The following is a 27,683-nucleotide window of genomic DNA, read 5'->3' as shown; positions in this document are numbered from 1 at the left end:
TTTTATCAATATCGCGAGTACGCGATGGATTTCAACGGACCGTGCGTGCGGCCGAAAAAATTGTCGAGAACGAGGAACGTTGGTCGACGCTCGGCGTCGCGTCGTCGCGCTGGCAGCCGTCCTACGTCGCCGAGGGGCGTCGCGACGCCAGGCGTCGCTCTCGTCGGACCGGCAGCACATCGTCGAGGCGAACGTGTCGTGTGCCGTCGTTATCGTCGCCGACGAGTCGCGCCGTGTTCATTGTCGTCGACGTCGCGTCGTGTTCATTGTCGTCGACGTCGTGTCGTTGGCGTATTTCTTCCGAATTTTTGGAATCCAAAGAGCTCTCCGAGTCTCGGGAAGGGTAGACGGGTCTCTCGGTCGAGGTACTCATACGGCCGACCGAGACGAGATCCGTGCTTCGCACCGTGGCTCTCGATACACGGTTCGCGTATCGTTTCACCCTCGCGAGAGAACTTCCGTGAGTGCGACGAATGAGGTACGACATAGATCGAGGGTGAGAGAGAAAAAGGGGAACCTAGATCTGGATCGTCGAGGGTCGCCTGCGTTCGGAGATCGTTGGCTGGTTCGGTCGCCACGATAACCGGGTAGATTCGCGAGGGTGCGAGCTGTGGACGATCACCGTAGTATGAGAGAAGAGCGGCACGCAGCGAGAAGGTGAGCTCACTCTTTCCCATCGAGCTTCTCTACGTTTACGTTTTCTGAACGTTTCGTAACGGGAATCAGAAATTTCCTTTGGACGAGTTTGCTCGAACTAGGAAACCAGGGGAGAGTCGACGACGAGGTAGGGTGGGAACGGGAAGAGACAGTCGCCAGAGAGGGTGAGAAAGAGAGAGAGAAAGAGTGTGTGTGTGTGTGTATGTAACGCGTAACTAAACGCATCGCGAACGATACGCTTACTTCGCGAAAGGGCACGCTGTTCTGTGTCCGCGTACGCGCGAGGGTGTAGGAACTTAAAAGCGTACACGTACGTCCGCGTACATATAAATATAATCGAACGCACCCAGATATCTATTTATAAGTTTAAACAGAAGGCGAGACGAAGGAGTGGTGGGAAACCGTGGCGGTCGTAGCGATGCTCGCTCGCTGGTAGACGCGTGTACGTGTCGTGTCTGTCAGCGGTGTTCGCGGCGATGTTTCTGCTCGTGTGTTTCCAACGGCAGCGGTAGCGCGAGTTCGCGAAAGCGGCCTTTTCGACCGACTCGAACGAAGACGAACGGAGGATCTCGAACCTGTCCGTGGAGCTTCGAACGGTGCAACGTGAAGAGAACGAGCGCGAGTAATAAATCGTCGGAGGAGGACGACAAGGCGAGCGCAAGGACTCGATGGTCGAGACGTGAGTGCGTCGACAGAGTACGGATATGACGAGCGGATACGCCCGGTTCACGTGATACGCGACACAAATCGTTCGAACGACATCGCTCTCTTCCAAGATATGCGGTAAGCTCCGACGACCGAACACCTTTGCGCGATCTCTGTCTCTCCTCAGCTCTCGTGAAATTTCTGCTCGGCGTTTCGAGTTTGGCGCCAGGAGCATGTTCATTTCGAAGTACGCGAGTACGCGTACGGTTCCAGCCGCGAAGAGACCGATTGATTCCTCGTCTCACCCTCCGCAAGTATCCCTCGATCGTTTCTCTCGTCGGATCGAGGACCGATCGAACGATCCGTGAAAGCGCCGTTACTTCCGCTCTCGTAGGAGTTCGATCCCTGACACGAGTCGGAAAGCAGGAAAAAAGACCTGAATGCCACTGAAAGGCCAGCGTGGTATTTCTATGTACGTACGCGACATCGGCCAGAGTGTCTTATTCAGCTGGTGACTTCTGTAGAAGGTCTTTCGGTAAAGTTGCCCCGGTAAAATTCCTGACCGGAGAATGTTCTCCGATCAACGAACGACGCGAACTGAAACTCGTGTCGGTTCACCGATGCTCAATGTTTACCCGTGAACCATCGAGATTTTGATCAGAATTAAAGCTGAGCATCGCGAGTGATCGGTCGACGATATTAATAGATCGTGCGTTCGTCTATTATGTACTTTGAGACTCTTTCTAACTGTAGAAGCGCTGATCATCTTTGTTTTTACATAGCCGATGGTTTTTACGCGTTGGAGATTCTGACGTTTTTTAGTTGTGTTCCCGAGACGATGATTCGGAACTCGACGTCCGTTTTCACGATTCATCGATTCGCACGACCGACGGTGACCGACGGAACGGGTTGACGGTTCGTCGAACGGAGACCGCGTAGATCTTTAAGATCGTGATCTTTACGAACCTGTTCCGATGAACCAGACCATTACTGTTTTTTGTCGACGTTGACATCACCGTCGGGACTAGTCGGTATTCTCGAGTCGTCGGTATCGAACGACGTCGCTGGATATCGTGACGAACGGGTCGCGTGACGAACTTCCTCCTGAGACTCGAATGCATGTCTATTCTCTCTTGGGATCGACGCCTAGCTGGAAAAGTCGGAAACGAGGTAGATACGTTGTTCACGGTCTGTGTTTCAATTTTTGAGAAAGAACAAAAACTTCGATCTAAACGCACAAATCATATTTTTCGTGAACGGTCAGCCGAGATACGTATGATTTCTGTACGCGTACACTGTATATTTCGCAAATGAAATCGCGGTTTCGTTCCGCGACCAACGTTTATTCGGAAGAATGTGATTTCCTTCCGTCGGCTCTCGACGAGAATTAAAATACGTTTGTTTGAATTGAATTCGGACTCGTTCGATCTCCAGATCCAAAGGATTCCTCGTGAAAACTTAAACTACGCGAGAACGAGCTTCTCTACCGATAGATCAGGCAAAACGCTCTCGTCGTGTGTGACGTTTTTGAGAACGTATACAATTGATTGTATACCGATTTCGTACGTTCAACCGAAGGACCTCAAGGACCGAAGTCGTCAGGAGAACGCCACTTTATGATTCCGCGGTTTCGCGAACGGTGAAAGCTCGGAAGTAGGAAAGATGTATGTCGGCGCGACGCGATACGGCGTCGAAAAACGGGAACGGTGTATTCGCTCGATATTCAGGCTAATGATATTCTGTATCGAACAGGTGGAACTGTGTGGTCAGAGTCACGCGATACACGCCGTACGTACACGCGCAACAGCCGATAGGTGAATCTCGATTCTCGTCGAACCCCAATACTCGAGTCGTTACGTTCGAGGCACCTGATTGAGAAACTTCGTTAAAATCTCCGCATCGATTACTGCGTTTGTACGTGGAGTCTAATCGAATCAGGAGCGTCGAGTCATTAGTTGTTCGCGTTCAGAGGACTCATCGAGGAGAGGGATACAGCATTGAATTTTGATTTCATCGCGTTTCCGTCGGCGAGTCGCTTCACCGGTACAGAAACATCGGTTACTTTTCTCTGAACGAGGTCACCACGTTACCGTCGAACGGACATCGACGTCCTTCGACACCCGGGGAAACTCCGTCGACTTTACTTCGACTTTTCGTCCGACGATCACTCTCGTGAAACAAAGTTTCTGTGGGAATTGAAGAGGAGCAAACGGTGAGAGGTCTCGTTCGAGCCGATAAATAACGCGTAGTCAGCGTTAACGTCGTTCGTCGAACGGTCGGAGGAGCTCACGACCGGACGTGTAGGAGGGTAGGCGAGCGGTCGCGCGGAGCTCAAACCGCAAGGGCGTCGTCCACTTGGGACGTGAGATCGAAAGAGAGAAGGCCGCTACAAGTGTCTCTTTCACCGAAGGAAAGTCGATTCTGCAGATTGCCGATCGGGATATCGCCTCGTACTCTCGTGACCCACGGCACCAACTATTTTTAAAGCCCTCTCTTTGAAATGCACGCGCCGCAGTTAATAAGCTCCGCAGCCTCCTATGGACCGTGATGAACGCGAAACACAATATAATCGAGTACGACTATCGACTGATTCGTTGAACGGTGAACAAGAGGAATCCAGTTAGGAGCGAACGTAGGTCTCACAGCTGGGAACGAAAATATCTCTGGTTCTCGGAAACGAGCGGAAGTGCATGGCACAGAGTATTTCCCGATAAACGTTTGTCTCCCGCGACTCCATCTCGCGTACGATCCAAGCGACGGACCCTTCGTCTCGTTGTTCGATCTTTCGCGAGGATCCGTCCGCAGATTTCCAGACGCTCCGACGAGGGGAGAAGGGACGTTTCGTCGATGATATTCCAGCGACTCGAGATACGACTTTACGACGCTGAAATATTGATATCAGCCTGGAAAACTGTGCTCGAGTCAACGGACGATAGACTCACGAAGGACGCATTGCGCCGGAAACGATGCTCCTTCGTTCTCTGCTCATCTCGCTCGGAGATTATACGCTATCGTGCTCCGTTCATTCTTTTCGCGCGAAACCGATCTTTTCGAGTAACGGCTCGTTTTTTGCACAGTCGACGGAAACACAATGCTTCGGACGACGTGCGTAGGTACACGATCGGCCCATCGACTCGCGAATCATCGCGACCGTCGTTTCCCTCAGGTTTCGACGTTACGACGCGTATCCTCTTTATCTAAACGCGATCTGTTCACAAAGATCTTTTCTATCGTCGACGTGAGCGTCGGATCCACGCGTTTCGCTTCCGAGACATGACGATAATTAATGGAAGCCAAGCTCGGCTCTGTGAATCCTTGTCAGTACCCACTGGTAATTAGTTTCTCCGTCAATAAAACGAGACGAGCTGGTCGGTCCATCGATCGTCGGATCAGAAACTGGCTGGGCGAAACTGGATCGACCTGATTCGCGCTCGATCGAACATCGTCCTACTTGCTTTGTAGATAGATATGCTCGTAAAAGAACGGAAAAATTTTCCCGGGAGCCCAGTACACGCGCCGTGGTAGTATTGATTTTTCCCGTGTTTATCGCAGGTGCGTAGGTTGATTCCGTGAGTGTGACGCGTCATTTGCAAAACTATGAAACTGCGGAAGGGCGGCACGCGTACGGAAAGTGTAACAAAAAGGAAAAGGGATCGGACCGGAGTTCGCGTGCCAGCAGGCCCAGCTAGCCTCCGTGGGAGCGAAGCCGGGGTACTAAATTTAACTCGTTAGCACCAGCGTCGGTCGGTGGCTGTGGCCTGCGAGCGCGTCTTTACGCTCGCTCGACGCGAGGAGAGCGGCGATCGATGTTCGATCGAAATGAAAACAGGATTTCCTGTGACGCGAGCTACTCTATTTTTCTCCTTCTCGTTCGCCATCTGGCTCCTCGTCGCGTACCCCCGCGCGTACGATCGTAATACGTTCGCGGTATCCATCCAGTATGCATGACTCGGATGAATGTCGATTGTACACGTAATTTTTCGATGAACGCATGAACCGAATCTGGTCGTTGACGCGCAGCGTGAATTAGACGGAAGGAATTCGAGTGGGAGTTCTTTGGAAACGAGTAATTCTTGTACGGAGTAAAATGTTTGAGAGGCTCAGGAGGGATTAATAAAGGACGGAGAGACGGTGTACGCGACGGAACGGAAAGAAGCACGCGCGCGAGTAGGTCGAGCTCTCTAGTATTTAGACTCACTAAATATAGCGCGAGTCCGCTATAAATCCCGGACTCCCGGACTCGCCGAATGTTCGACGCGACCGCCACGCTTTCGATTCGATTTCCGTGCGACGATCGACAACGATCGTATGAGGTACGAGTACACGATATGAAAGAATTCGAGTCTGGCGACTGACTGGTTCGCGTACCCTCTGATCGCTACGGTCGCTACAATTAAATCGGGAGAGGTTCGTGATCCTCGAGCCACGAAAATGGAATTCGTGAACGAGTTGGTCAATTAAAATTATTGTTATGAAACGAACGAAAACTACAAGTCGGTCGACGGTGAGTTTGATTGATGAGTGATAAAATTGGGGTGTGTTTAGGTCACGGAGGGAGGTCGGAAAGAGCCCAGTGCCGTAGCATGCCGGCGAGCTGCAGCGGGTGGTGGGGCGTCTCTGAGAGAGAGCGTCGATCGGCGTCGTCGGACGTCTGCACGGACGTCTGCGTGACCGGCCAGGGTCCAGAGAAGCGTGCCTACGCGAGTTTACCGCGAGGAAGAGGAAGAGGCGGAGGAGGAGGCGGAGAGGTCGGGATAAAAGGGAGCAAGCGGAAGCGGCGAAGAAGGGGTAGGATAAGAAGAAGAGAAAGGGGAGGAAGGACGGAGGCGATCTCTGGTCACAGGAGAGACCGATGAGCGCGGGGGGGGATGGGGGCTCGGGTTTGGGCCCCCCTGAGCTGCCAGGGGCCCAGCCAACTGCCGCGACCCCCCCCATCCTCGGGCAGCACCATGACCCTCAAACTGCCCAGGACGGACAACCGGCCACCGCGCAGTCACAAACGATCGGGACCACCACCGGCGCCGCCAAGTCCGCCCCTAAGAGGCCCGCGCGCAGGGGCGGCAAGGCGCCGCCCGACAGACCCGTCAGAGCCCTTTTCTGTTTACCCCTTAAAAATCCCATGCGCAAAATGTGCATCGACGTCGTCGAATGGAAGTATCCTTTTCAACCGGCTCGCTTACGCGGCGGAATCCGTCGTCGAACGAACGGGCAGAGATTTTTGGTTTCATTTTCCTTAGCTACCATCTTGAACGCGACAGACCTTTCGAGTGGCTCATTCTCTTCACGATATTCTCGAACTGCGTCGCTCTGGCAGTCTACACGCCGTACCCCTACGGCGATTCTAATTTGACCAATCAGTATTTGGTGAGTGATTCGTCCCATCGACTCCTGGCACCCCGTCTACGGTCTCTCCTTTACGCCGCTCTTACGCTAATAAGGGGAGTCGGATTTGGCCATGGTTCTTCTACTTTACGAAAAGATCGATGCCAGACGTCTTTACAGTAGTTTACCAGTCCTCGATCCCCGACGAACCAAGGAATTTCGATCGAGCTAATAATAGAGAATAGAATAAGAACAACAGTTTCGTTCGTCGAACCATACGAGCCAATCGGGTATCGATGAACAAACGCTGCGTCCAAGAGATAGGGTCGACGGCATGAAACTTATCGGAGGTGAAACTTCGATAATTGTTCAATCCCGCTGACACTGGTATTCATCGTTCCGCGCTATCGTGATTCCTAGGTACACACCGGGTAGATACCGCGCGGGCGGTCGTGCGCGGTGCGTCTGATCGTGAGTTCATTTTTTATTCGAGATTCGCGTTTTATCGTCAAATCCTTACGGCTCGATCGTCTTCGCCGTATCGACGCGAACCCTTTGAAAATTGGCGAGACGAGCCAAAATACGTTTCGCCGGTCAAAGTACGGGTGGTCCGAGAGCAAATTCGGGGTCCCGACCAGTGAACCCGAAAATGGGCAAAGCGTTCTCCTTTTGATAGTTCTCCTCTCGAGATCCGACCTTCGAAATTGGTCCACTGAACTTCTCGCGAGACGAGCTCTCGATCGTCCGTTCGGACGAGAAATGACGGATGAAAATTTGTTTCAGGAAAAAATAGAGTATATATTTCTTGTGATTTTTACGGCCGAGTGCGTCATGAAGATCATTGCTTACGGCTTCGTGGCTCATCCGGGCGCTTATCTCCGAAACGGGTGGAACATATTAGATTTCTCGATAGTAGTGATAGGGTGAGTAAGATCCTTTTGCAAACGACGACGAGGATCGCGAGACGTCGTTTGATTCCCATTCTCGTCGGTTTATAGAATGGTGAGCACGGTGTTGTCGATACTGATGAAAGAAGGCTTCGACGTGAAAGCGTTGAGGGCTTTCCGAGTGTTGCGACCTCTCAGGCTGGTCTCCGGTGTACCAAGTAAGATTTCCCTTTCCAAGGGTAGATCTCGAACGGCGAACGACGAAAGGCGAAGAAGGAACGACCGCGTTTCGTCGTTTCGCCGAAAGGGAAGAGAAAAAGTGACAAATTCGTTCGCCGATCTGTGCAGGTCTTCAAGTGGTCCTAAACTCTATTTTGAGAGCGATGATACCCCTCCTCCACATCGCTCTGCTGGTTCTGTTCGTCATCATTATTTACGCCATCATCGGCCTCGAACTGTTCTCTGGGAAAATGCATAAAACGTGCAGGCACAACATCACCGGTGAGTATCGGGGAGAGAAGGACCGATCCGAGAGATCGCAAGAAGCCAGGGCAATCCCGTTCGCAAAACGCGATTTGCGCTATTTTAGACGTGATTCAGCGCGTCTAATTATTCTTAGCACGATACTCGCAACGAACCTGTCCGGCGGTAAACAGCTGATTCACGAGAATCCGCGAATTCACTGGCCTGACGCACCGAGACGCTGCCAAAGAATGCAACGTTTCAAATCTGATTCGCAGGTGCGCTGATGGAGGATCCGGTGCCCTGTGGGACCGGCGGCTATCAGTGCGAGAACGAGGGGCCCGGTTACAGTTGCAGCAAGCAATTCTGGGACGGTCCCAATTGGGGTATCACTAATTTCGACAATTTCGGTCTGGCCATGTTGACGGTCTTCCAGTGCGTCACGCTCGAGGGATGGACCGACGTCCTCTACAGCGTAAGCGGAACCATCCGTTCCTGTCTTCCCTTGTTCGTTCCCTTCGAATGTTAATCATGCGCGTTCCTCAGATCGAAGACGCGATGGGAAGCTCGTGGCAGTGGATCTATTTCATCTCCATGGTCATACTCGGAGCCTTCTTCGTCATGAACCTGATTCTCGGTGTGTTGTCCGGGTGAGTGTACGAAGCGAACGGTCCTACGCGCTCGTCTTGTTCGGTTGACGCTGCTTGCAGTTTCACTCGGGAATGCGTCGATACTTTGACCAAGCGGTAGACCTCTCTAAATTAGATTCTAAACCTCGTAACTTTGCTCGACCTAGCGAGTTCTCCAAAGAGAGAGAGAAAGCGAAAGCGAGGGGTGACTTCCACAAGCTCCGGGAGAAGCAGCAGATCGAGGACGACCTACGGGGTTACTTGGATTGGATCACGCAAGCCGAGGACATCGAGCCGGAGACCGACGAACGGAGGATGCAGGACGGAGAAGGTATCGCTGCAGAGTTTTATGCGAATTACGAAGGAGACAAAGAGCAAAGTCTACATCGAAGTGTTACCCTTGTCCAGCGAATCAGCAGAACGAGATGGAGAGCACGGGTCAATTAGAGGGTGACGAGGAAGGGGTCGAACAGGAATCCGTTTGGAAGAGGAAAAGGCGAGATTTCGACAGGTAAGACGATTCGTCGTTGTTTCCCTGCACGCGAGATTCGCGACAGTCGGCTTTGATCGTAAATCACGATTGACAGAGTAAACAGAAGAATGAGGCGGGCCTGCAGAAAAGCCGTCAAGTCGCAGGTCTTTTATTGGCTAATCATCGTTTTGGTGTTTTTAAACACCGGTGTTCTGGCCACCGAACATTATAATCAGCCGGCCTGGCTGGACGATTTTCAAGGTAAAAACAACTGTCTAACTCGCTCCCGTTCGTCCGTTGAAATCGATCTCTTTCGCAAACCCTCGCGTTCTCTTCTATGCGTAGAAATCACGAACATGTTTTTCATCGCTCTCTTCTCCATGGAGATGATACTGAAGATGTACAGTCTAGGATTTCAAGTAAGTATCCGCTGATCCGCTTCGAGAATCTGAATAACGTCGAACGTCACGATGCAGGGTTACTTCGTGTCGTTGTTCAATCGCTTCGATTGCTTCGTCGTGATCGGCTCGATCACCGAGATGATTCTCACCAACACTCACGTGATGCCACCGCTCGGCGTTTCCGTTCTCCGTTGCGTCCGGTTGCTCAGGGTATTTAAAGTGACAAAGTAAGTCTCTGTAAACGCGAGAGTTCGACGAGACGTCAAACGAACTACATTCGGTATCCGCGGTATTCACAGGTATTGGAGATCGCTGTCGAATCTAGTGGCTTCTCTGTTGAACTCGATACAATCGATCGCGTCCCTGTTGCTCCTCCTCTTTCTGTTCATCGTAATTTTCGCCCTTCTGGGCATGCAGGTAATCGATTCGGTTCAAGAGCGAGTCGACGATTTCCAGTTTGATCGTATCTACCGTGTGTTCTCGTAGGTATTCGGTGGGAAATTTAACTTCACCGATCTGCAGGATAAGCCTCGTCACAATTTCGACAGTTTTTGGCAGAGTCTGCTGACCGTCTTTCAAGTAAGTTTTCAGTCTTCGTTAAAGCGTGAAACGATACGAAATGGTTTCTACGTATGCTAATAATGCTCGTCAGATATTGACCGGTGAGGACTGGAACGCCGTTATGTACGATGGTATCAGAGCGTACGGCGGTGTCTCGAGCTTTGGAATGCTCGCCTGTTTCTACTTCATCATTCTCTTCATTTGCGGCAACTGTATCCTTTTCGGTACAACGTGTAATAAATATGAATGCCGGGCGCTCGCCCGCGTCGACGAGTTTACGTTCGCCGCGAGTATAATGGTTGAATGATCCTTGACGAAAGCTGACCACCGCCAGACATACTGCTGAACGTGTTCTTGGCCATCGCCGTGGACAATCTCGCGGACGCTGAATCGTTGACTGCCATCGAAAAGGAAGCCGAGGAAGAGGTGAGTCTCCTTCAATTATTATCCCCGAGATTCGTGCCGCGAACAAACCCGTTCGAGGGCGGAGAAGATTAGAATGCCAGTCGTTTTATGGTTTTCAAAGGGAGGACGTTCGTTCGTAATCACCGACGTCTTGACCTCATCCCGACGCCGACGCCGACGCTCCGGTGACGCCAGTGCCGGCGTCGACGCGGCGTCGTCGCTCGACCGAGTTTTTATCGCTCGTTACGCGTGCAAATATCGTCCTGCGTACATATCTCCCTGATGTACGCGCCGTAAACGCGTCTGTCTAATCCGGTTCGAGGTAAAGACGGTCTCGTTTAAATCATTCTTAATCAGATACACACGATTTTTACGATTTCAATCGGATCGTCGTTTGGAATGTAGAGCTCAAAGTAATTGATTCGAGCGATCGTTAATACGATGTACGGTTGGTCATCGGTCGTTAAATCGGTGGAAACTGTCCCTTGATCGGTGTGGTCGGCTATACCACGAGCTCCACGAAGCACGCACGCGGAATCGAGGTCGTCCCGATCGAATACCGATACTCCGCAATTAAAACCGTTATCGAAAGAAACGTACGTCGCACCACTGTCAGTTTTCTATTTATCTCGCTTCGTTGCCTCCGCTTCTATTTTTCGCGATATTTCGTAACGTGCCGAACGGAGCCGTTGCGTCGAACGAGCCAAAGCGTGTACACCCGAGATTCGATCGTTCGCGATTTTTCAATGACCCAATGAAAAGTCGACGGTCGCCGAGTATCGACCCTGGGGGTTCGTTCGGCCCCTAGAAATTCGACCAGAATCCTTGGAACGAGTATGTTCGAACGGACCGTTCGACGACGATGGGCCGTGACCGATCGTCCAGCTGATCGAGTAACGACGTCCGACACGTTGGCCCCGCATGAATCTAGCGAACGACAATGTTCTCGCTTCAGGCGGAGAAGAATAAATCTCACAGTGGCTCGCCGAGCAGAGACGAGGTCAGCGGTGAACATGGTGACGATGACGGAGGTGATGGTACTGGGGCCGAGGACGAAGGCGGTGGGACCGAGCACGATCCCAACGAGACGATGGAAGATTACGAAGCGGCCGTCGACACCGAAACGTGAGTCTGATCGCGACAGATCGATCGCAAGATAGATTTATATTTTGAACGGGCCTGCAGATCGGAGAAGAGCGACGACATGAACGGTCACGCCAAAGTGCGATTGAACGTCGAGTCCGACGAGGAAGCCGAGGAAGAGGAGGACATCGAACCGAACGAGATGCACGGTACGCGTTCGGTCTTACGTCGAAAGAAAAACGAATGTCGTATTAAAGAGTTCACGGAAACGTGTTTGCGCAGACGATGGCACGGACCAAGGCGTTTCGGCCAGGCCACGGAGAATGTCCGAGTACAGCATGGCTACGAAGACCCAGCCGATCCCGGCCGGCTCCGCCTTCTTCATATTTTCCCAGACGAACAGATTCCGAGTGTTTTGCCACTGGCTCTGCAATCACAGCTACTTCGGCAACGTGATCTTAGTTTGCATAATGATATCCTCGGCGATGCTGGCGGCCGAGGACCCACTCAGCGCTTTGTCTTATAGGAATCAGGTGAGGGAAAACGTCGCTCGTTCGATTCGTTCCGATTAATTTCGAGCGGTGAACTTCTCTGTTTAGATCTTACTGAAGTTCGACTATTTTTTCACCACGGTGTTTACGATTGAGATCTGCTTAAAAATGATCTCGTACGGTTTCATAATACACGACGGCGCGTTCTGTCGATCGGCATTCAACTTGTTGGATCTGCTCGTCGTGTGTTCGTCTCTCATCTCCATGTCTTTCAGGTGAGTAGCTACTTTGGATCGTTGTTCATTCGATGAAGACATTCATCTCGATGATCGTGTTGCAGTTCGGGAGCGTTCTCCGTCGTCAAGGTTCTTCGTGTGCTACGCGTGTTGAGGCCACTGCGCGCCATCAATCGTGCCAAAGGACTGAAGGTATTCTTCCTCACTTTTACGCGCGTTCACCACCACAATTCGACCCCACGGTAGATACGTGCGTCCCGAAGTAGAGCATAACGTTTGCCAGAGCCAGCTCAGTTTCGATTAGAGTCGCGTACGTTTGAGCGAGGCTAGCATCACCCTGTCTCCGGTTGCTCTTTACGAAAGCGAAATACCGATTTTTTTCTCCCACCCAATTTCCGCGTCGCGCATTCGTTTCGATGAATTCTATGATCGTTTGATCGTCAGTAGAATAAAAGTTGCGACTTCACTGTGCGACTCGGAAACGAGGTATTACAGCGAGATTAGACGAAAGAAAACTACCCGAGATTTAACGATTAACCCGTAAGAAGATAAAGAGTGATATTAACGAATTAAGCGACCGGTACTCGTAATCCCGTTGATCGAAGAGCGAATTTACATGATGATTATGATGTTGAACCCAGCACGTAGTACAGTGCGTCATCGTAGCGGTAAAGACTATCGGAAACATAGTCCTCGTCACCAGCCTCCTGCAGTTCGTGTTCGCCGTCATTGGCGTACAACTGTTCAAGGTAGGATTACCAGGCCACCCATCCCCCCCTACACACACCGAAACGTCCTGGAACTCGAAGTTCCGAAAGAACCTTACGTAGTACACTAGAACGGCATATATACGTATAATAATATGATGTACCAGAACCTCTGACCCTCAGTCTGTCGACCCTTCAGCCCTCTTTTACGATCCCCGATATACGTTGCAATAGTATTGTACGTACTCGTATATCGTCGTCGTTCTTGTCCGTTCATTACCTCACATTCGTTTGATGCAACGCCAGAATAATTCACCATCACCAAATTCACTACTACCAAATTCGTTTTGCCACCTCGGTACGCCTTTGCTCGACGTCCCGGCTACTCGACGATCACCCACGTCTCTTTTTTCGCTGTTTATCAAGAATGAGTTCAAAGGGGAAACGATCGTCGAGAGGCTCGGGAGCACGAAGCAGACGTTGTTTTTTCCGACAGATGCACCTCTGGGTACCTTCCCTGTGATACAAACTGTTTGCGCATATTATAACTTATGATCATTGGGTTTCTTGTCTCGACTCTCTCTCTCTGTCAACCCCCCACCCCCCACCCCGAAACCTGTCACTGGAACTACCTTTTCGTTTCTTCTTTCCCAAAGATATACACTATGCGCGTTCCTCCCTGTACTCACGCGTAACTCGAGCCCCCATCCGAGATACTTTTACGCTAACTTTTGAAAACGAGAATGACTAAACGATTCCGCTTGTGACCAGCTTTCAGCTTCGACCTAATAGTCTCCGGTATTGGGCGTAACTTTGACGGAATTTTGCGTAAAAGACCGCTGCGTGGGGGCTACTCCAGGGAACCGATTGATCATCGACTCTCTGTCTGTCTCTCTCTTTCTGTCTCTCTCTTTCCATCGAATCCATTTTCATCGAGAAGATATCGAATTAAACGCGCGCGAATCGTCCAAGTCTGACAATAAGTACGATCATGATCCAGGCATGTCCACGGGGAGCGCTCGTTCCACGGTATTAAGAAAAATGTTTATTTAAAAAAATTTTTGTTCGTCATATTGAAAAATGTTTCAAACGAAAATTGTGGTTCTAGTCGTCAGCTACAAATAAGGTCGTATGCAATTTTCCCGTAGGTCCAAATCTTTAGGAATATTTGAGGAGAAACGAAATTTTTTTGCTGTTTCGACGGTGGGACACGACCGAATTTTGTCAGTCACCCATAAAATGCCGATTAATCGTACTTAACTCGTTCAACACTGGAGTTAGAAGAAAAATGCATAGAACCTTTCTTGTAGTGGACTATAGATAGCAGACTTGCATACAGGGTATGGTCGTCCATCAGCCACTGAGTCATTTGCCTATTAATTTACGATTCTCCGCTGAGTGCTCAGTAGCCAGCAAGAGCGCTCCTCGAAACAGCGGTTTGGACATGCCTGTCATAATCTGTCTCTTTCGATTAGATGCGGCGCTTATTGTCAGTGCCTACACATCTGCCCCACATACATACATAGTACATATGTATAGGAAAGATGCGATCGTAATAGAAGTTCGCCGATAGACGTTTCTTTCGCTCTGCGCGTTGAGCAACGAACGTCTATAACATACATCTATTATAGTATATACGTAGATCGATACACGGCATGCCAAGTATGTAGTATAACCGATTTACGTTAGTAGAGTAATCGGGAGGGGGTGTGGGGGAAAGACTGGGGATTGAATGAAAAATCGCAACTATACCTATCGTTTATCTATACGTGTGCATATGTGTGTATGTCACGACAGGAAACGATTTTACTCAAGGTCTTTGCTATTTCGACTTTGGCTTTCGTAGCTTCGTTTCTTTATCTCTCTCTCTCTCTCTCTCTCTCTATCTATATCCCTCTTTCTCTCTGTCTCTGTTTTTTCTCGTACACGAAAACACACACGTACACTCACACAATTCATTCTCTCTTCCTGTCTGTTTCTCCTTCTGTTTCTTCGTCGCTCGAGACTTTATTAGCTGATAGCTGAAAGACTAATCAGGCACGTAATTTTGGAACGGGCGCGGAATGAACGGAGGACGATTGACCATCGTCGAGCGATGATTCAAATCGAAAGACTCGCGTCCGACCAATGCTCGGCGCTACTACTTACCAGCTGACAGGTATTGCTGCTCGTACTACTGAATTACTTCGCGATGGTCAAGCGTCGAAGACACGTGAAACAACGACACGCACAAGACGATAAACGAACACAAAGCCGATACAGTAGTAGAGGATCGTTTGAAAATTGCATGGTCGTGCCGGCTGAGCGTTGCAGTGGTGTGTCGCTATGATATTAACACGAGAGAGAAAAGGAAAGGAAAGGAAAGGGAAAGAAAGAAAGGAGAATTCCGTGTCTCTTGGCGTCGTCGTCGTCGCGTAGGTCGTAGTCGTAGGTCTTCCGGGTGGGTCACGTTTGCCGCTGTCGCCGATCATTGTAGTCACTTATGTTTGGCCTGGCTCGTTTGGAACGATGTTCTCTTTCGTCTCGTTTATAGGATTTAGAGATAGTCGATAGGTGCACCGAAATTTCCGAGAAATCTGCACCGTTTCCATGTGGTAGATCTAGCCCGAAAGAGTGCGAGAGGGTGAAGGATCCGTTCAGATCGATTGACCGATGTATCGACCGATCGCGGGAGGGATTCGGCGCAACGCGTGTCAGTACGAGTTCGTGCGAGGCCCCATAGGTGCATTGCCGAGAAAAAACATCGAGCACTGGTGGGTTGGATGGATGGCGAGGGCTTAGTTCACGATCAAAGATAAGGAGAACGGGGGAAAAATGCGATAGAACGAGAGAAGGCGCGGTACGGTGTAACGAAAAGGAAGGGGGAACGTTTAAGAGACAAAAATTGATGGAAGAGAGTTCCCAAGCCCCAAAACCCCTGAATCAAGCGATAAACTAGCTAGCTGCACGAGCGATACTATCCGACCCCCCGATTAATGCTACCTTGTATTTTTGTTTGTTTTCTCTTTCTGTCTGTCTATCTCACGATCCCGCGTTCCTCGCTGTGCTCACCTGCCCTCGACCAACTGCGTAAAAAGTACGTAGTCAAGTGTGTGATTGTCGCCATTAAAACGATCGGCAACATAATGTTGGTCACCTATCTCCTACAGTTCATGTTCGCTGTTATCGGGGTACAGCTGTTCAAGGTAAAGCCAATCAGCACCACTTAGAAAGATTCAAGTTTAAACTGAGCGAACGAAAACTTGTTTCTTCTTTTTCTTCTTCTTCATTTTCTTCTTCTTCTTTCTCATTTATTTCTCTTCTTCTATCTTCTACTACTGTCACTTCTCCTGCCTCTTCGGCTCTATTTTCTTTTACATCGCTATTTTCTCTCAAGATTTTATTTCTTCTCTCTGTTCTTTCGACGGTTACTCTCGATGGGCGGACGAATTACGGTCGGAAACTCAAAAAGCGTGAATCTCCTTCGCGAAATACGGGGTACCGGTGGATCGAGAAGATTGATTACCGCGACGCTTTTGCATCTTGCGTAGACCACCTCCCGAAGGAAACGCTTCACCCTTTGGCTTTCGCGACGCGCTGCACGTCGATCGGTCGCAACGTTCACTGAGCCTGAACGTTGCCTCCACGAAGGTGAACATTGGCAACGACGATCACCGCATTTCCGTCTGTTCGTCACGCGTGCTCCCTTTGCCAGCTGACCACTGGATCTTACGAACAACGCGGCCATAAAAAACGCGCGTAGCTGCTTTCGAAGAGTAAAAGGGATCGCGATCTGTTTGACGTTTCAAGTCGGTCGATCTCGCGTAAGATCCGCGATCCGTCGAATTCGTTCTCGCGAAGACGTTGAAAGGAAAAGTCGACGATTCTGGTGATCGTCGCTGCCGATATTACCCTTTGCAGAGAGTCTTTGCGCCGGCGATAACACCCTCGAGCACGGTAATGTACACCGTCGACGATTTCGTTTAATGCTTCGCCGGGAACACGGGCCGAAGGGAAGAAAGCTTGACGAAAGTATAGCCGTGTACGAATTCGAACAGAGACGACACGGTCACGTACGAGTACGCTCGACAGAGAGCCACGCAAGTTTTACCGTCGACGCTGGGAATGAAGCTTTTACGCATGATAGCATCGAAACGTCACTGTCGAAACAGTTTTTAATTTGATTTACTCTTTAGATCGTGATTCCGGTCAGATCCGAAGATGCATGACGCTCGTGAGATCGTCGAACGTTGTTTCAAATACTTTGAACCAATCCCTACGGCCACGTAGAATCTCGTACGAAATCATCGTAGCGTGTGAAGGCGGCAAGAGAGACCCACGCTCGATCATTTTTCCCGAGCCGTCGAAAGCTCGACGGTGCCAAGCTCGTCGTTCCTAAAAATGTACACGCGGACACGCGTGTGATCCCGTCCTTAGAGCACGCGCGTCGCTTCGTTAGAACGAATCGACTCTCGGTCGACCTCGGTAGAAATCCTGTTCTTGGACTTTTTCAAACGCGTTCTCGGTACGATCGATCTCGATCGCGCACCACGTCGACGTAGGCCAAATGAGACAGCCCGCACCACGGCATATACGTACCTTGTACATGTCTAGACGTATCGCATATCCGATATTATATGTGTGTGTAATGTGCACGTTCAACGGAATGACCTTTCTTTTATTTCTATCACTTGCCAACAATTTTCTTTGATCTTTCCTTTACTTTGCTCGATCACGTTCGCTGCTACTGATTTCGCTCCAGAGAATGGCCTAACGATCACACCTGTGGCGTTCCGTCGACCGCGCTCGATATCCGGTCTGAATAGTTGGAAACGGTCGTAGAGTACTCGAGCGATATCGAGAGCGGTTCGACGTGTCAGCTTTCAATGGTCGTTCTGCGATCCTGGTATTAATCGAACTTTTGTGTCGTGTAGGGGAAATTTTCCTATTGTACCGATGCATCGAAAATGACGAAGGAAGAATGCCAGTAAGTGAGGACGAGCGTACGAACGGTAAAGTTTGAAGCGGAGGGGCGAAGAGTGAAACGAATTAATTTCGCAGGGGCACGTATCTCGAGTTCGATGACGGTAACATCAACAAGCCCGTGACGAAGGAGAGGAACTGGTGTCAGAACCGTTTCCACTTCGACGACGTCGCCAAGGCAATGCTCACGCTGTTCACCGTGTCTACTTTCGAGGGATGGCCATCGTAAGTTCACGAGTCGTAGGACGTGTCGCGAAACGTATTAGCGCACGAGAACTCGTCAGAGATTCATTGATTCGTTGTATGACCATGAAAGATTGCTGGACGTGTCGATCGACTCGAACAAGGAGAATCACGGGCCGATTTACAATTTCCGGCCGATAGTGGCTGCGTACTACATCATCTACATAATTATCATAGCATTCTTCATGGTGAACATCTTCGTCGGTTTCGTTATCGTCACTTTCCAGAACGAGGGTGAGCAAGAGTACAAAAACTGCGAGCTCGACAAGAATCAGGTAAGAGGGCATCGCGTGGCTGTTGTTACCTACGTACCAGGCGACGAGTATCTCTGACATCGCGTGTAAAAACCCTCTCGCAGCGGAACTGCATCGAGTTCGCGTTAAAAGCGAAACCAGTGCGACGGTACATACCCAAGCATCGAATACAGTACAAAGTCTGGTGGTTCGTCACGTCGCAGCCGTTCGAATACACCATTTTCACTCTGATCATGATCAACACGGTGACTTTAGCAATGAAATTTTACCGTCAACCGGAGATCTACACGGAAGCGTTAGACATTCTTAACATGATCTTCACGGCGGTCTTCGCGTTGGAATTTATCTTTAAGCTGGCGGCCTTTCGATTCAAGGTACAGAACATTCCGGGCAGACATTCTCTGTATGCTCCGCAGATACTGTTTTTCTTACGTATCAGCGGATCAGATCCGCAGTTGTAACGATGCATGTGCTTCGACCGTTTCCGAACTGCGAGATTTTCGTTTCGTTGCAGAACTATTTCGGAGACGCTTGGAACGTGTTCGACTTCATCATCGTTCTCGGAAGCTTCATCGACATCGTCTACTCCGAGGTCAACGTAAGTTCGCTCGTAGACCGACTTTCGTTTCGTTCGTAACTTTGTAACGCAAACGTGTTCCAGCCCGGCTCGTCCATCATCTCCATCAACTTCTTTCGCCTGTTCCGCGTGATGCGCTTGGTCAAGTTACTGAGCAGGGGAGAGGGTATCAGAACGCTTCTCTGGACGTTCATCAAATCTTTTCAAGCTCTGCCATACGTAGCTCTGTTGATCATAATGCTCTTTTTCATTTACGCCGTGATCGGCATGCAGGTAAGCGATCACCGAATCTTTCGATCACTGTCCAAGAGAAAACGTGACGCTTTTCCAGGTGTTTGGGAAGATCGCGATCGACGACGAGACGTCGATCAACAGAAATAACAATTTCCAATCTTTCCCACAAGCCGTGCTAGTTCTGTTTCGATCTGCCACGGGTACGCCTCTACCTTTATATACATGTATCGTTGCACATGTCCGCAACAGATTTCACGTAAGAATGATGGTACAGTCACGTATGACGATGTTTCGCAGGCGAGGCGTGGCAAGAGATCATGATGGACTGTACCGCGCAAGAGGACAAAGTAAAGTGCGATCCGGCCAGCGACGAAACGGGTCCCACTTGCGGATCCAATATTGCATTTCCCTATTTTATATCTTTCTACGTTCTGTGCTCGTTTCTTGTGAGTTTCACCTCTGCCATTCTCGATTTGCTCGATCGTTTTTTCTGATCGATGTCGTTCATAGATCATCAATCTGTTCGTCGCCGTGATCATGGACAATTTCGATTACTTAACGAGGGACTGGTCCATCTTGGGTCCCCACCACTTAGACGAGTTCATCCGTCTCTGGTCCGAGTACGATCCCGACGCGAAAGGTCGCATCAAGCATCTCGACGTGGTCACCCTCCTTAGAAAGATATCCCCTCCCTTAGGTTTCGGTAAACTCTGTCCACATCGCGTAGCGTGCAAAGTCAGTATTCTTTTCTTCGGTTTCTCCGATCTTCCGTTCGGTTCGCGTCTCACATCGATCATTTCTTCAGAGGCTGGTGTCGATGAACATGCCGTTGAACAGCGACGGGACAGTCTTGTTCAACGCCACGCTGTTCGCCGTGGTGAGAACGTCGTTGAGAATAAAAACCGAAGGGAACATTGACGACGCGAACGCGGAACTTCGAGCGGTGATCAAGAAGATCTGGAAGAGGACCAGCCCCAGGCTTCTGGATCAAGTGGTACCCCCACCTGGAGGTACGCGACTCTCTCTTCTGCTCGAGAGCTTTGCTAAATCACCTTTCGCTTCTCTTTCAGGCGACGACGAAGTGACCGTTGGCAAGTTCTACGCGACCTTCTTGATCCAGGACTACTTCAGGAGGTTCAAGAAGCGCAAAGAGCAAGAAATGAAGGACGGGGACAAGGAATGTCACAACACCGTCACGCTTCAGGTAATTTCACTGGCGAGAACACGCGACGTAGCGTAGCTTCGTTCTATCCGACGATTGTCGTTCCAGGCTGGTCTGAGAACTCTTCACGAAGCTGGACCCGAGCTGAAGAGGGCTATCTCCGGGAATTTGGAAGAGTTGCTCGACGACAACCCGGAACCGATGCACAGGGTATGCGTCAGAAGGTGCCACGGGTTCCCAGTATCTGACTCTGTCTCAATGACCGATTTCTGTTTCACAGAGGAATCACTCGTTGTTCGGTAGCGTTTGGTCGAGCATGAAGAAGGGGCATCACGGTTTCAATCGAGCCAGGTCGTTGAAGATAAACTCGGCGAGCAAGGTAAAGGTAGCGGGACCGTAAAATATTCAAAGTATACGCGGTCATTGACTTCGATTCGCAGGCGTCACCGACCAACTCCATCGACTTCCTACCGTATTCGTCGCTTCAGCGAGGAGCAGGGCACGACGCGCCGAATCAGATCACCGCCAGGTCTCATCAGGTCGTGCCGAACGTGGCAGGGTCAGTTTAATCGATATATAATTAAGGAACGATTGGGAGGAGCCAAAGGTACGATATGAAAAATTGATGCACAGCGGTTTGAGCGACAGCGCGATGAATCAGATGGGTATCGAGCCGAAGCTGACCGGGATCGAGGAGAGTATACCGCTGAGGCCGTTGGCTGTGTTCGGGAATCCCGTCCAGTCGCAACCGTATCGCCGTCATCAACCCTACCAACAGCAGCAGCAGCAACAGCAGCATCATCATCATCGTCATCCGTACAAAGTGGTCGAGTAAGTAAAACAAAGGCAGAACGGATATAAACGAGAACGAACAAGAATTAGTGTAGCCGGCGCGGCGCCAGGCATCGGCTATCCGATCGATCGCGAAGTAGAATCTCGATCGAGAGAAAGTAGAAGGTGGGGAAACGAGTGGGACGACCTGAGCGTCGTAGTGATCGGTGAATTGTACGTTTCAGCGGTCCAGGTAGCGGTAACTACCTTCATCCGAATAGTGAATATGGTAAGAGAAGTTAGGGCTATGGAAGTGGACATAGTTGGCTTTACTCGACCGAATAGCATTTCTCGCTTGCGCGCTTGCATGCGTATAGTCTATATAGTCTACGTACAGTACACTATGTATACTATCACTGTGACTACTTACTAAAAAAAACTAACCGTCGCCGCGCGGGACGCTCGACGATCTCGTCGACGAGTGGTGCGGAACGGAGGTGGCATCGCGTCGCAGATGCATGACGCGACGCGATCCGATCGCGTATCGCCGATAGTCGGCGATATCGGCGAGAGGGTTCACCGCAGACAGAAGGCATGTCGATAACCACGATCGTCCGACTAACTAAGACAGTGGTTTTTGCCCGTTCTTTTGTGTTGGCCGCGTCGCGCGACTGCTTCTCGAAGCAGTCTTCAGGACGGAATCGAGCGGCAGCTGACCCCACCGACGCCACCACCCCGAAGGAACCCACCCCCGTCCATTGATCCGAGCACCGGCACTCTGCACTCCGTGCAAATCTCGTCCAGCAAGTCCGACAGCGCAACGACGTCGATCGCCACGTGCACGAACGCGTCGAGCACGAACACGTCGACAGCCGCGACCAGCCCGAGCCTCGGTTCATCTTCCAATGGGACGCGATGTTACGCGACTAGGGGCTGCTGCGTCGATTGTGCCGTCTGGAGCAATCACGGTACGATCTACACTTTCCTCTCTCTCTCTCTCTCTCTCTCTCTCTCTATCTCTCTTTCTTTCTCTCTCTGTCCATCTGCCTGTCAGCTATGTATCTACATCTATCTCTGTCAGATCATATCTTTGTTTGGAGAGTAACGTTCTATATAGCCTCTCGATTCCCTCGATCAACGAGAAAATAAAAAGAACATCGGTTGTCGGGTGAATGTACCGCAGCCATAGATCGCGAGGACGGGGATTCGTCGGCGACGAGCGAGTATAGCGAGTCCGGCTTGTCGGTGTCAGGAGGTTCCGGAGGGTCTAGTGGTTGGAGCAACTCGTCCAAGTCTAAGTCTCCGGCGAAGGTCGGCGGTGGCGGCGGAGGGCGTCGCGGAGGGTCGTTGAGGCAGGAGTTGGCAGCAGCGTCTCGGTGCCGAATTCGGGGTCGGCGCGGGCTCGAGCTAGTGGCTGGGAAGTCGGCGCCGTCGAGCTTCCGCGAGCGCGACGGGGGCGGCGGCGGTCAATCGAGCAGTTCAACGACCTCCGCGAGTACGGGGTTCGCGCGAAGCGTTGCCAACGGGTTGAAGCTGGCTCAGACCCAGGCGATCGCCGTCGCCGGCTTCCTCGCCGATGTCGATCCGCAACAGCACCGGGTATGCGCCTCCTGTCTCTCGCATCGGGCCTCTTACCACGGCAGAGGTTAGCGAATCCGAGATTAATGCACGCCTGTCTACTAATCTGACCGTCCCTCCCATATTCCGAACATTCTGCATCGATCAGTCGATCCGACGCGACGCGACGCGACGACCTCATCTGCACATTATCTTTATCTCGCCACACCGTGACAGCGCACGTGATACGTACGATAAGAGAGACCCGGACCGGGTAAACGAACTGCCGCTCGAAGCATGCGTTCTGCCAAACCTGTGCGATGCGAATACACACAGCTTTACGCTCAGACCTGTCGGCAACCGCAATCATTAGCTATGCTCGGTGTGTGCGTGTTCACGTGTGCGTGTGCTACGAGCTCGTTCAGGCAGAACGTAACGCGACGAGTTTCAAATCCTTGACGGGTCTTGTCCTCGTTCGTCAGTTTCCTGGGCCGGAGAGAGTAACGGAACCATCGGCGCAGAGCGCCTGTCCCACAGTTTGCCGGGTAGTCCAGCCGACCGGAAGCCCAACTTCGAGGTCATCGGCAGCGCGGAGAGCTTGGTCGGTCGGGTAAGCGGCGATTCGTGAGTTACGATTCGATTCATATTATAAATCCTTCCCGGTCGCGACCCGTTTCGTTCGTACAGGTGTTGGTCGAGCAAGGATTGGGCAAGTACTGCGATCCGGATTTCGTGAGGTACACGTCGCGGGAGATGCAGGAAGCCCTGGACATGACCAGCGAAGAGATGGACCGAGCGGCTCACCAACTACTTTTGCAAGAACGTCGCGGCCAACCGCTGTCGTACCAGCTGCAACAAGGGATTGATCAGCAATGGACGCCGGTGTACCCCGGGAACCAACAGCCGACCGGTATCGGCTACCAGCCGCTGCAGGAGCAGCAACAACAGCCCGGCCCGCCGCGACGTTATTACCGCGGCGACGGGCAATCGGCAACGACTTCGGACCAATCGACTCGACAGCAGCAACCTCCACCTTCTTAGCGGTGCGATCATCGTCCCTAGATCGCGTGTTCCTAGCTTGTGCCATCGCGTGTGACGAACTTTGTTGCAGCTTTTACGGAACAGACACGCTGCATGGTCGAATCCGATCGCCGGAAACGAGTTCAAGAAAGAGAGAGAGAGAGAGAGAGAGAGAGAGAGAGAGAGAGAGAGAGGGAGTGCGTGAGAGAGTGAGTGCGAGGGAGCGAGAGCGAAAGGGAAACGCGAGCAATAACGACCGTAAGCGGAAGTCAGCCGACGTAGGATACGCGTATAGTATAAGTGGGTACAAGATGTATCAGGACCAGGACGTTAATTCCAAAAGAATTGCTCGTTCGCGTTTCGAACGGCTAGCTCTACATAGGTAAGTAGGTGAACTCTTTGTGCTCTCCTTCTCGTCGTACACAATTATTCCTTCGAATCACCGTTCCGTACGATGTAAACTCGTTATTGCCCTTCGTACGATGGATCACTAGACGAGATAACAAGTGCCTAAGTATCTGTAACTTCTTTCGGACCAGAGCAGACGTTTATCGACTTGGACAAAGTACTGACATTCGTAGTATTACCGCGCGTCGAGCGTGCACCGTGCACGCCGTGGTGTCGTAAGCATCGTGACACACATACGAATATTAATATTATAGATGCACGCGTATCATCATCGTTCGTCGCGTGTCATCGTACATACGCGGCCCCACTCGACACGAGGACGAGTGACTCGCTCCGTTGCATTTGCCAGATTCACGAGTGTAATTGCACTGGTGCACGGAAAAGATTCGTTCGTAATTTCGCTCTCCGCCTGGCAAGGGCGAATCTTCTCTTCCAGAGAAACGCCGCGTGTCGCTCGCGCGTCGATCTTTTCTATCGAATGTTCACCGTTCCGACCATTTTATCCGGCCCTTTTTCCCTTTTTTCGACTCGCAATTTTTACGATCCACTGTGTGCACACACACACCTGTATATTCTTGTAGCCACGCGCGGGAGGACGTGCGAGTGTTTGCGTGTGCGAGAAACTTGTGACGATCGCGCGACGGTGCTCTCGTTTACGTGACAAGAATTTTGATTTTTGATCGATCGGCATCGGATTCGATCGGTACGACTGAACGGTGAACAGATGGGGGGACACGCGAGAAACTGGATCCAGACGTCCGATGGTCGCGTGGTTCTGTGGACGTCCCACCGAACAATTAATTGTGTCATCTCCGAATACGTTATCGAACGAACAGATATCGTTTACACTGTCTCGACAGACGGACAATAATTTTAACCGACGGCATTTCTCAGAACCACGTTCGCTACTCTTTGTATCGCATCTCCTTTCGATTCTGTATAACGCGTTCTTGCTTCGGCCGGGTCGTGCGTACCATAAGCGAATTAAATCAGCCGTAAGCGGTTCCACGCACGTCCGACCTTTCGGTTTTCACCGAGTCCCGATCACGGCTCTTTCTTTCGTTCACGCGCATCGGTGCGACTCGAGATCGACGGCCAATCTTTTACGATTAGATATACAATTAGGAGACGTACATACACGTAAACGTTAATGCGTATAATACGTACGTACGTGGCGTAAGAAGTACGCGAGTCAACAAGGGAACCAAACAGAACTAAAACGTTATTTAAAAATTTCAAGAGAAACGAATAAATCGACGTACGCGTCCTCCTTTCTAGAGGTAACCAATTCGTCGTAACGATAACGATATAGATTACGATTAGGCGTTAGGTAGGTGGTGTGTGTGAGGAGCCCCGACGTAGTCGGAATCGTAGAAACGCGTTCCAAATCACAAGTACGTACGCAACAATTTAAAAATCTACTCGCGCGTTATACGTGTAAGTTAAATAGTCGACTTTTCGTACTCGTTTTTCCAGCGTCTTTTTAACACGATTATGTCTATAGCGATCTTTTTATACTGTTGTAAAGTGGTGTTTACACTGATCCGTATAGAATGTAGAGGAGGACAAATTCTTACCGTAATTACCATACGTACCGTCGAATTAACGACGATTCGATCGTCGCTTAAATATTTAATAGACGCGTTTAGGGAGACCAACGTTTTCTACATGTATGTCTATGTTACGAGACTGATCATCGTCGAAGCGCGCGGCTTCTGTGACGCGACGGCTTGGTACATCGGTGTCGGTAGTATCTACCGTCTACCTATGTACTTTGTTTTCGCGATTCGACGCAAAATTTCACCGATCCTCCCGATGCCTTCCTTTTCGGTCTCGCCGGCAATCCTCCACACTTTGCGAATACACGACCATCGATCAGGATCAAACTAGCTGACCGTATCATCGTTATCAGTGTCTCCCCGTTCCTCTACTCTCTTTTATTTACATAATTGGTCTTTGGGTTTGCTTCGACTTGGACCAAAAGAACAAACAACTGAAACGTCCGAGTCTTGCTCTTTACGCGCGACACCACGACTTTGGCACTCACACACGCTACTCGCTCGCACCCTTTCTTTTCTTATTACGATCTTTGATACGGTACCAAAATACTTGACTTTTCACGAAGGCGATCGACGTTTGCGTGAACGGAAAGAAAACACAATTTCTCTTCCGCATTTCATTTTCTACACATTTCATTGTCTCGCGCGTTTAGATGCCGGTTCCGATTCTTTTTCTGTTTTTTTTTAGTTTTCTTATTGCTCCATCTAGCCGTTGTATACTAGAATGTATAATAGAAATAGCAGTCTTTTCGAGGAACGATACGAGAATCTTGTGTACGCGCACGATTATTTGTACTTTAATATACTTGCAATGCGAACAATACGATTACGCACAATTAAACGAGTATTCGGATCGTCTATGCAATAACGTCGAGAGTAAAATCAATCGAACAGACGTACAATTAAACTGTTGCTTTGGACGCGTACTGTCCGTGGCAGTATTATTTGTACGTTTTTGAGATCTGTCGATGAACGTCTCGGACGTATGCGTCCTACTTGGCAGTCGGGGGACCAGGCTCGTCGCGTTCAAAGAGATAAGGACGGACATTATAAAATGTTTACGCGTACCCGAGTCTCGTTACTCTGCTCATAGTCGATATTTTACAAAGTTAACTGTGTAAGATCCGCGACCCTGAGATGCACAACAAACGGACACGCACACGATATACTGCCGTTTTCCTTTTCGATTTCCGCCGCTCCACTTTTGCTTCCTATTCGTTATTTATATATATATATATATCCCGTCGAGAACCTTTTCCTTTCGATTGCGAGTACGTAATAACATCAGTTGAATGGCGAACGAAAGCGACGTAAAAATAACATCCGAATGTCCTGCTTCTTCGGAATGAAAACGAGTACACACGTGTATAGGTGAAGCGAGCGTGCGATCGCACGGTACGAGATGGTCGGTCACGCGCATTCTGATATTGTCTCTGAAAGTGAATGAGAAGAAAAATGTGTGTGAAGACGAGGCTGAAGATTCCGAAATCGACGTAGCCGTCAGGCTTATTGTAATTGTAAACGTCCCTTCTGTTTTTCGACACGCGAAAGATCACGATGTCCAACGCTTGTTTATTCGAAACCCTGAGAGGTCCTCTCGACCGATGTGATATTCAAACTCTGATCGAAATACTAAAACCAGGTCAGAGTCGTTCGAACGATAGACAGATCGTCGACAAACATTTCGACAATGTTGCGTTAATTGTAAGGAGTCTGGCGAGAACGAGGAAGGAACTGCATGGACAGTATTCGCTAAATAGAAGGGAACTAACAGAAAAAAAAATTTGTTGTTGTTAATGTTGTCAAAAATGTGTCAAATTAAAAATATAAGGATTTCAAACGACCTCCTTTTTCCGGTTCTGCCAATTCGAGCAAGTATTTCAAAGGTTCCACGATTTTTATTTGTCATCAACTGTTATTAAGTATATGCCTTCGGTACGATCGGTTCCCATCGTATTTATGTTACATTACTTACAAG

At 50.2% G+C, this 27,683-nt stretch overlaps 1 protein-coding gene across 6 annotated transcripts; it reads left to right on the top strand.

Moving 5' to 3' along the window:
• The first annotated feature begins 163 nt into the window (after positions 1-163).
• Positions 164-27,548, top strand: Ca-alpha1D (Ca[2+]-channel protein alpha[[1]] subunit D). Of its 6 annotated transcripts, none has more exons than XM_026813125.1 (42): positions 164-657; positions 5,848-6,456; positions 6,561-6,666; positions 7,408-7,547; positions 7,623-7,729; positions 7,860-8,012; positions 8,252-8,448; positions 8,520-8,623; positions 8,770-8,933; positions 9,011-9,113; positions 9,190-9,335; positions 9,420-9,493; positions 9,551-9,702; positions 9,775-9,892; positions 9,962-10,054; positions 10,128-10,248; positions 10,371-10,462; positions 11,397-11,566; positions 11,627-11,733; positions 11,807-12,057; positions 12,124-12,290; positions 12,356-12,443; positions 12,893-13,000; positions 16,036-16,143; positions 17,872-17,924; positions 17,999-18,145; positions 18,237-18,438; positions 18,522-18,791; positions 18,932-19,015; positions 19,079-19,267; positions 19,326-19,428; positions 19,526-19,674; positions 19,739-19,963; positions 20,034-20,238; positions 20,299-20,432; positions 20,499-20,600; positions 20,671-20,769; positions 20,831-20,949; positions 21,024-21,221; positions 21,407-21,450; positions 23,201-23,328; positions 23,406-27,548. In XM_026813125.1, the coding sequence occupies exons 2-42, from the start codon at positions 6,155-6,157 to the stop codon at positions 23,757-23,759; spliced, it is 5,976 nt and encodes a 1,991-aa protein (XP_026668926.1). In that variant the 5' UTR covers positions 164-657; positions 5,848-6,154; the 3' UTR covers positions 23,760-27,548. The 6 variants fall into 6 exon arrangements, with proteins under 6 accessions (XP_026668926.1, XP_026668925.1, XP_026668921.1 ...); XM_026813120.1 differs by lacking the exons at positions 164-657; positions 21,407-21,450 and adding exons at positions 21,819-22,129; positions 22,345-22,806 and having other exon boundaries at positions 6,155-6,456; XM_026813124.1 differs by lacking the exon at positions 16,036-16,143.
• The last annotated feature ends 135 nt before the right edge of the window (positions 27,549-27,683 follow it).

This window comes from Ceratina calcarata, unplaced genomic scaffold (genome assembly GCF_001652005.2).
Source record: "Ceratina calcarata isolate Rehan_Ccalc_2016 unplaced genomic scaffold, ASM165200v1 scaffold310.2, whole genome shotgun sequence".
Classification (NCBI taxonomy): Eukaryota; Metazoa; Arthropoda; class Insecta; order Hymenoptera; family Apidae; genus Ceratina; species Ceratina calcarata.
The sequence above is the reverse complement of the archived record's forward strand: the minus strand, read 5'-3'. Positions and strand labels throughout refer to the sequence as shown.

Coding starts and splice junctions, on each gene's coding strand:
- Ca-alpha1D (XM_026813120.1), top strand. CDS start 6,155: ATGAGCGCGGGGGGGGATGGGGGCTCGGGTTTGGGCCCCCCTGAGCTG. Junction 9,114..9,189: donor AAAAGGCGAGATTTCGACAG/GTAAGACGATTC, acceptor CACGATTGACAG/AGTAAACAGAAGAATGAGGC. Junction 21,222..21,818: donor CATCCGTACAAAGTGGTCGA/GTAAGTAAAACA, acceptor TCTTTTGTGTTG/GCCGCGTCGCGCGACTGCTT.